General features: G+C 40.7%; 1 protein-coding gene across 1 annotated transcript; it reads left to right on the top strand.

Annotated features, from left to right (window-relative positions):
• Nucleotides 1–4,567: 4,567 nt before the first annotated feature.
• On the top strand, nucleotides 4,568–8,602 carry LOC124653448 (protein XAP5 CIRCADIAN TIMEKEEPER). The gene is made up of 12 exons (XM_047192514.1): nucleotides 4,568–4,865; nucleotides 5,541–5,606; nucleotides 5,699–5,763; nucleotides 5,851–5,963; nucleotides 6,667–6,730; nucleotides 6,828–6,904; nucleotides 7,014–7,075; nucleotides 7,165–7,296; nucleotides 7,392–7,445; nucleotides 7,845–7,910; nucleotides 7,996–8,070; nucleotides 8,193–8,602. Exons 1-12 carry the CDS (start codon nucleotides 4,701–4,703, stop codon nucleotides 8,241–8,243), a joined length of 990 nt encoding a protein of 329 aa, XP_047048470.1. The 5' UTR covers nucleotides 4,568–4,700; the 3' UTR covers nucleotides 8,244–8,602.
• Nucleotides 8,603–9,173: the final 571 nt, after the last annotated feature.

Here is a 9,173-nt window from a genome sequence, read left to right as displayed (position 1 = left end):
GTATCATTGTTAGATTTGCAAGTACACGGTGACCTCGCCGGACGCATCAAGATCGGAAGACTGAAGCGTAGTTAATAGGTTTTCTGGTTTTGTGTGTGTTTAGCGAGGTAACAAAGTTGGAGAGAAAAAGGGAAGAAAACCATATTTAGCCAGGCCGGTACTACCGGTACCTGTAGCGGTAGTACCGCTACCCTATAGGTACCGCTGTCGGTACCGCTCTGAGTCTGTTCTGAATTGCCCTCCAGAAACACGCTGCGGTACCCCTGCAGTACCCAGGGCGGTAGTACCGCTCACGAGCTGTAGTACCGCTCACGAGCTGTAGTACCGCTCCAGGTACCGCTTGAGGTACTGTAACGCGTTACGGTCGTACAGCTCCGGTACCGCCCTGGTACCGCTCTGGATCCAGTAAGGTCTGGACCCTATTGCGGTACCTCGAGCGGTACCACGAGCGGTAGTACCGCTCTGTGTCCTTTGACCAGATCTGGATCGAATTTGAACTCAGAGCGATAGTACCGTTTACCCCAAAGAGGTAGTATCGCTTAGGCCAAATCTGGACATAACGATTGGATTTGGAGGAGCCTATTTAAGGGCCCCTTCTTCCCCAACACGATTTTATCTCTTCCCCTTCTCTCTCCTCCATTGTTGCTGAGCTTAATCCTTGAGGATCTCCTTCCCCCTCCAACCAATCTTGCCCTAACTTTGAGGATAGGTGGATGAGACCCCGATCTATAGTTCTTTTTTGAGGGTGAAACAGTGGGGTAAAACCCCACTACAATTTTTATTATAAAAGGCAAAAAAGTACAAGGTTACAAAAGAAAAAGAAGAAGAAGAAGAAGAAGAAAGAAAAAGAAAAGCAAGAAAGAAAGAAAGAAAGAAAAGAAGAAAAAAAGAAAAAAGAGCAAGCTGTACAAGGAGTACAGAATGCTTAAACTAAAGAGCTAAGAAAGAAATCGAGCCAAGCTTTGTAAGCCTCAGATCTTTTTTTCTTCATTCTGAAAGAGAGTAGGATGAGCTCTTGCTTTAACACTATCTTCCAGGCACTTAAAGAGGGAGTCTGATCTTCAAAAATCTTCCTGTTTCTAATAATCCAAATGGCCCATGCTGCCAGGATGATGATCTCCACAGCAAAAGGTAATGATAAATGATCTTTAATCTCATAGAAAGCTTCCAGGACTGAGTGCTGATTCATAACTTGAGGGCAAATCATAGCCCAACATGATTGAGCAAAAGGGCAACTCCAGAATAGATGTGCCAAGGTTTCTTCTTGGTTACATTGTAATGTGGCACAGTTGAAGGTTGGAAGATGACAATTCTTTCTCTTAAGAAGATTCCTTGTATTTAGTCTGTCATGTAGAAGGAGCCAGAAGAAAAATTTGTGTTTAGGTTGACAAGAGGACTCCCAAATCCAAGTGAAGAATTTTGGGGTATGTTGTTCTCCAATCATGAGTTTATAAGCCTTTGTTGTTGAGAACTTATCAGATCCCCAAATGTAATTCCAAGAATCATGTCCAGAAAGATGCATCTCAGCTTGCACATTTTCACATAAGGATTCCAACTGCTCAAATTCATCAAAAGCTTGTTGAGAGAGGGGAAGATGGAAGAGATCCTGTAGATACTCCATTTGAATAGCTTTACTCACAGAAATATCAGTTTTCTTGGTGAAGGAAAAAAGATGTGGGAATTTGTGGTGCAAACATGAGTCCCCCCAAAGATCAGTCCAAAAAAACACAGTCTTGCCATTCCCCACATTACATCTTGCCATAGATTTATAGGTATCAATGAGTTTAAGATGGGTTTTCCACCAGAAGGATCCTTCAACTTTAATTCCAGGGAGTTTGTCTTCAGTATAGTAGGTATCTCTTACAAGGTGTACCCAAGGAATATCAGAGTTATTGTAGAATTTGTCCAGATTCTTGAGAAGAAGAGTTTTATTTTGAATATCAAGATTAAGAACTCCCAAACCACCTTGTTCCTTAGGTCTGCAAATTTTCTTCCAGGAGACTAGTGCATTTCCTTTTGCTTGCACATCTGCAGTCTTTTTCCTCCATAGGCAATGCTTCTACCAAGAGAGATTTCACAAATACTAGCTATTCCTTAGTGGATCTTGGTGGTAGGGTTCCTTTGGTGGATCTTGGAGAAGAGTTCCTTTGGTGGAGCATTGGAGAGTTCCTTTGGTGGAGCCTTGGAGAGTTTCTTGGTGGAGGATTGGAAGAGTTCCTATGGTGCAGCATTGGTGATGGGTTCCTATGGTGGAACATTGGAGATGTGCAGCTATAGAGTCTAGCTTGGTGATGTACTAGATCCATAGGGTGTTGGGAGCATCCTTGTGTGTGTGGAGCTCGCCCCAACCTTGTGAAGGAATCACCGCCTCTACCGGTGCCTTAGTGGAAGAGGGAGAGTACCTCCGTGGAGCTCTCTCGAGGAAGAGGGTGAGGCCTTCCTTCCTGGTGTGGCCGCCTAGTCTCTTGTGTGAGACTAGCACCTCCTCAACGCAGACGTATTTCCTTTAGTGGAAGGAACTGCGGGAAACAAACCTCGACTCGCCTCGCGCCCCCCGGTTGTCTCGCTCCTTACTCTCATTATCTTGTTGATTCCTTTACTTGTTGCACATGCTCTAGCTTCATTGTAGGATCACCCCCATTGCTAAAAGTCACACCTTTACCTTCCGTTACATAAAACTTGAAAAAGACTAAAACTTGCCGTAGCGCCATTCACCCCCCTCTTGTTCGCTACGATCCATTCATGTGGGCTAATAAGCATCGCTTGGGAGCGAACGTTATTGGGCCGCGGCCCGTTATAAACACAGGTGGTGTTTTTTATCGTTTTATGAAATTCTAGAAGGTTCTAGTCTAAATTTGTTCGGTCTTTTTCGTCTGCCCGGTTTTTCGACATCTATTTGGTTTTCGGTCGGTTTTAATAATTGCTTGTTTTTTAAAATTTGTTGAAATTTTTTGCTTAGATTCAAAATTTCTAAAAATTAATTTTTTTCTCAGATTCAAATTTTGTTCAAAATTAATTTTTGCTCAGATTCAAAATTTGTTTAAAATTAAAATTTTCTCTGATTGAAATTCGTTTAAAATAATTTTGTGCTCATATTAGGGATTTGTAATTTCGCTCGGATTCAAAATTTGTTTAAAATATTTTTTTTGCCCAGATTCTAATTTGTTCATATTCAAATTTTGCTCATAGTCTAAAAATACGAGTTCGGTTCCGCACTAACTGAAATGGTGTTGAAACCGGTGGGACTAAAAATACGAGTTCATTAACCAAGTTTAGCAATAATTAATCAAGTTTAGCACTACTTAATCAAGTTTAGTAAATAATTAATCGGGTGATTATCTCACCCATTACATTCCATTCTCATCCCATTCCAAAACCGAAGACAAGGATGGAACCGTTCCGTGAGAATTTTTTTTGTCCAAACCGAACACAGAGATGGAACGGTTCCGTGCCAGTGGAATGGAATGGTTCCATTCCATTCCACCCCATCCCCAAACCAAACACACCCTAAAACAATGTGGTACTATTTTTTTTTTGAGAACTTGGTACTATTTCTTTTCAGCTAGTGAAGTAGTGAACACGTTAATGGGCCGCCCCACCCGGAATCGCCTTTAAGCGATGCTTATTCCGCCACGCTGCCGAGCGTGCTATTGGTGCGCCCACAATTCACGGGGCGCCCTATAGGCCGCTTTAATGCGTGCGGGATTAACCGCCGCCTCCCGCACGCACTGCTTCCCGCTGGGCCGGCCCACTAGTTCATTCGCTCACCGAAAAATAAGAAGAAGCTTTCTCTGTTGTGCTACAACATACGAGCAACAATGAAGTGGTTGCAGCTCCGCTTGACCGGTCGAGAGACCTTGAGTTCGAATCTCTTTCTGCCAAACGTTGGACCTTTTTTTTTATAAATTTGAACAAATTCCGAAAACTAAGCAAATTTCAAAATAGAACAAAAAACTTGAATTCAATTTTTTTTGAAACTAAACAGAAATTGAAAGCTGAGAAAATTTCATATTTTTTTGAATTTGAGGAAATTTCGAAACTTAGCAAGTTTCAAAATATTGAATTCAAGCAAAATTCGGAACTGATCATAACTTAAAAACTGAGCAAATTTCAAAACAAAACAAAATTTGAATTTAAAAAATTGCAATTTAAACAAAAAATAATCAAATTAAGAAAATTGTTTAATCTTAAAAATTGTTCAAATTTTAAAAAATGTTCAGAAAAAATGTTGATATTTCAAAAATATTCGAATTTTTAAAAATGTTTAGTTTATACAGTAAAAAAAAGGAAATAAAATGAAAGAAAAACGAAGAACCAAATAAAACCATAAAAAAGAATCAACATGACTGGAACCCGAAAAAAGCGTGGCGTGATACTGGGCCTTGGCCCAAGAGAACGTCCGTAGCGATGTATAGGGTTTCGCCCAATCACGCCCTAAATCACGTTTTTTGTAGGTTGAGTGGGATGTTTTCCGTCCGAGCCTGGCTCCAAATTCTGGTCCGAACTCGGCCCGGTCCATGCCTAGGTGTATTCTGAGCTCCTCCCCCCCAACCCAACAGCCCGGCGGATCGCATTGTCCCCCCTCCGGCCGCCGCCTCCACTCTCCGTCGGATTGCCGCGGCGCTCCGCCGCAATATAGTCGGCCTGTCGTCTGCTGACGGAAGAAGAGGAGGGATAGGGGGCAAGCCGAGGAAGGGAGGATGTCGGGGTTCGGCGACGGGTACGTGGGCACCGCGCAGGACGCGGTGAAGATCCGGCGGCTGGAGAAGCAGCGCGAGGCGGAGCGACGGAAGATCGAGGAGCTCAAGAGCAAGAACGCCGACGGCCAGCCCGGACTCCTCCAGTTCGGCTCCAGCACCTCCGAGGTAACATCGTCACAGCGTCATCCCAAGTAGATTTGGCTGGCGACCCAAATCTTCGTTTATTTACTCGTTGACTGGCTTACTAGCATGTATGTGGTGTTGGAATTAGATACTTGATAGACTAATAGAGACATCTCGGGTGTGCTTGGGCATGACTAGGCATTGCTGGATTTGGAAACCCTAATTTAAGCTGTTAATTTTGATGTTGGAGAATTATCTATGTGGTTGGCTGATTGCCACGACATAGTTAGCTTTAATTTGATAAGCGCACTCAGAAAACGCGAGCTCATAGGATATGTGGGAACTTATGGATGTCGGATTGTTGTTTGGGTGATCCCTTACAGTTACTTGGAAGTGCTTTCTTGGATACCGGGGTTTGATTTTTTTGTTTTTTTGAGCTAAAGATACCTGGATTTGATGAGAAGTCGATAAGGCCTTACTCGACGTGGGCTATTCTTCTCCTTGTACGGGATTTTTACGATGTTGGGCTTTGGCACTTGTGCACTTGTATGAATCGCTTAGAATACCCAGAACTAGCAATCTCTAAGAAAATGTATTTTAATTTCAAGTGTCTCTGGCTTTTTCACTTGATACTTAAATTATATCAGTTCTTTTGCGAGTTCTGTATAAATTTGTATACCGTGTTACAAGCTAAACACTAAGAGTTGGGGTTTTCAGATTCTTGAGACTGCATTCAAGAAAGAAACCGTTGGTCTTGTTACAAGGGAGCAGTATGTTGAGAAGGTAATATGCATACTGTTTACGTAAAATTGCTTAGATGTTCATTGGCAAAGTAAAATTTTATCATCTAATTTATCACTCGCGTGCGTGAGCAGAGGGTTAACATAAGAACTAAGATTGAGGAGGAAGAGAAAGAGAAGCTTCTAAAATTGCAACAAGAGTGAGTTCAAATCCTAGCCTGGCAGAATCAGAAATTTCTTTGAATTGTTTCCCTGTACCAATCTAAGTATTGTGTTGCTGGTTTCAGAGAAGAAGAACTGCAGATGCAGAAAAGGAAAAAGAGGAGAGTGAGGGGAGATCCGCGTTTGTCTTTCTTTGACGAAATTGAGAACGGAAGTGATGATGATGAGTTTGAGAACCGTATGATCCCTAATCCTGATTCATGTTCACTCATGTTTTGTTGGCTTAACTACTGTATGACTACTGAAGTATATACAATGTTTTACTAAGTTTTTATAATTTGATCATCTGTTACCTATCATATTCACTATTGAGCTCCCTTGTTTTGCTGTTTATCTACTTTGTGATCCAAGATTGGCATCTGATTTAAATGTAGTCATTGTCGATGAATTTCATTCAGCAATAGACATCTATTATTAGTTTGTATCTAGTTGTTCTGTTCCAGTCACAAATTAATGCTGGGCCTAGTTGTGTTATGATAGTTAGTTCTTTTGTTCAGCAAATCTTTGATATAGGAGTGCCGTGAGTTTAGGCCAAGGCAAGACAATCGTTTGATTGATTCCACAGTTGGTTGCAACGTTACCTTGTTGTCATGTTTTTGAATCTTGCATAGAAAATTCTGTGTAGATGACCTTGCATGGAAAATTGGAAATAACTGAATCTAAATAAGATATAAAGCAAATGATCAGTTCCTGGTAAGGGCTACAAATCATTATGATGTTCTGTTGATTTACAATCTCACTGTTTGTGCTCACAGTGGCCTGATATATGTATTTGAGTATTGGCAGTGTTCTTATATGTCTGGACCCTTTGAAGTACTTTTGAATTATCTTAGATTTTATTATTATTATTATATGAACATTACGCTTGTTATGCATTACAGAAGAAACTCAAAAGAAACAACTTGGGAAGGATCCTACAGTTGAGACAAGTTTTCTACCTGACAGGTATGTCTTTCAGTTTATGAGTTTTTACTTGGAGTGTTAATTCTTGTTTCCAAGCTTTGTTTAACCCGCAAGCTGTTTGCTAAGAATGATCCATCAGAGAGAGGGAGGCAGAGGAACAGGCAGAGCGAGAACGCTTGAAGATGCAGTGGTCGCGTGAGCAAGAACTGGTCAAAAGTATTGCCACATGCTGATTTCATACCTAATGAATTAATCTAATAATATGTATCTTTATCTTTTGGATAATTCTTGCATCGGAACTGATTAAGTAATATCCCTATTTCAGATGAACCTCTTTCAATCACTTACAGTTACTGGGATGGTACTGGTCACAGGAGAGCTATTCAGGTGCATTTCTAACACTGGGCAAAATTGTTCCTCTTTTGATTGTTTTACACAGGTGAACTGTACATTTCAACAAACCTTTACATTCCCAGGCCCGCAAAGGTGACTCTATTGGAGAATTCTTAAGGGCTGTTCAACAGCAGCTTGCCCCTGAGTTCCGTGAAGTACGGACAACATCGGTTGAGAACCTACTTTATGTGAAGGAAGATCTCATTATCCCACATGTATGTTATGTTTAAGTTTGTTCCCCAGTAAATTGCATTTCTTCTAATACTGTGTTTTATCCTGTTCTGATTTCTTTGTTATTTTGAATTGACAGCAACACAGCTTCTACGAGTTAATTGTTAATAAAGCAAGGGGCAAGAGTGGACCGGTAATCCTTATTCCTTCACGACTCCTTGATTTTTCTTTCTTTCCTTGAACATGTTGATTCTTTTAGAGCTTGCCCTAGATTTATCACATTTACTATATATGTAAACACGTATACATCTCTTCTATGTTTGTGTTCCTTGCTTGCTCATCGTTTTCTAGTAAGTGCTCACCGTTTTGCTATCACATACATCTAAGAGCAGTATTATCTTATGTGCTGTTTCGTCTAGTTAAATGTCACTTAAGAATGTTGATGGTGAGATTGTAGTGTAGAAATAAATCAGTGAAGTCTAGTCCCTATTCATCCAAACAAGTTTATTTATTTATTTATTTATTTTAGTTTCTAGATAAAATCTTCATGGCTAAGAGTTGAGTTATCCGTTGACGCTGATTTCTTTTCCAGCTCTTCCACTTTGATGTTCATGAGGACGTGCGTACCATCGCCGATGCAACAAAAGAGAAGGATGAGGTGACTCACCAATCTCTTCTATTTGTGGTGTCCACATGCGGCATTCCAGAATCCAGATGTCTAATCTCATTTTTTATGATTGCAGTCTCATGCAGGGAAGGTTGTAGAGAGACATTGGTATGAGAAAAACAAGCATATATTCCCGGCCTCAAGATGGGAGGTTTGGCACTTACTTCTTTTTTAATCTTTCCCTGCATTTTAGAACGATCTATTGAAAAATAAGTTGCTTGATTTTCAACAATTTCGTTTATGCAATAAAATAACCATATGTATTTCTTGCAGATCTATGACCCGACTAAGAAGTGGGAGCGTTACACAATCCATGGGGATTAAAGTTAGTAGCAGGACGTGTCATAATTCGAGAACTGAAGCGCTTCTACTTTGGATTTATGTAGCAAATATCGCAGCAATTTGCTAATGTAATGTTTTCGAAAGACTTTTGTCTGCAACAGTTCCCTTCCTGAACTGTAAACTCTATACCTGTATGCTGTTGAATTTTTTCTTGAAAATAGCAGGTACTTGGATATTGACATATAGTAGTTGTGCACCTTCTTTTTTCTTTTCTCTGGCGACTATGTTCTGCCTTTCATCATGCGTTTGGTGCCTGCCTGATTGGTTTCTGTGAGCAAATCTCACAGAGCCACAGTATGTGAAACATTTCGTGATGGTTTCATTGTGAGGTATATGTCTGGTTGCATGCTGGATGGAGTACTCCCTGTCGTGGTTTGAGTTCAAAGGTCTGTTTTCCGAACTTCAGTGTATCTGAATATGTTGCTAAGGTTTTTTTAATCCATCCATAGATCAAGTTTCTTTCTTTGCTACCAACAATGTGACCATCTGCTGATTTAAAGTAAAAAATATTCTGTAGTAGTTTCTTTTGAATAGCAGAGTAGGTTGATGGCCTAATCCTCTCAGTCTAGGGATGATGTGTAATCCAGTGACAACACATCACGACACTAATGTATCCTGAACTCTTGGCTGGGTTAATTTCTCAAAGTGACTTCAAGTTTTAGATCTCAAATGCATCTAATGTCCTAACTATTGGAACAGGTGAACAAACACACACAGAGAAAAAGTCCATCTGAGTCAATCTGTCGGCTCTAATTGAAATCATATCCTAAACTGGATTAATATGCCCTCCAATCCATGCAACACACACCTTTCTCCTACTACCACTACACACTGGAGTTGCTCCACAAACTAGGCTTGCACCGAACCCGCTTCTGCCTCCATTAAAAACCTGCACCTTCCATTGCCAAGCTC

Source organism: Lolium rigidum, chromosome 5 (genome assembly GCF_022539505.1).
Source record: "Lolium rigidum isolate FL_2022 chromosome 5, APGP_CSIRO_Lrig_0.1, whole genome shotgun sequence".
Lineage (NCBI taxonomy): Eukaryota > Viridiplantae > Streptophyta > Magnoliopsida > Poales > Poaceae > Lolium > Lolium rigidum.
The sequence above is the reverse complement of the archived record's forward strand: the minus strand, read 5'-3'. Positions and strand labels throughout refer to the sequence as shown.

Bases quoted from the DNA above. Each gene is read 5' to 3' on its own strand.
- LOC124653448 (XM_047192514.1), top strand. From the start codon at position 4,701: ATGTCGGGGTTCGGCGACGGGTACGTGGGCACCGCGCAGGACGCGGTG. The intron at 6,731-6,827 runs GTATGTCTTTCA...ATGATCCATCAG, and splicing joins ACAAGTTTTCTACCTGACAG to AGAGAGGGAGGCAGAGGAAC. The intron at 7,911-7,995 runs GTGACTCACCAA...TTATGATTGCAG, and splicing joins CAACAAAAGAGAAGGATGAG to TCTCATGCAGGGAAGGTTGT.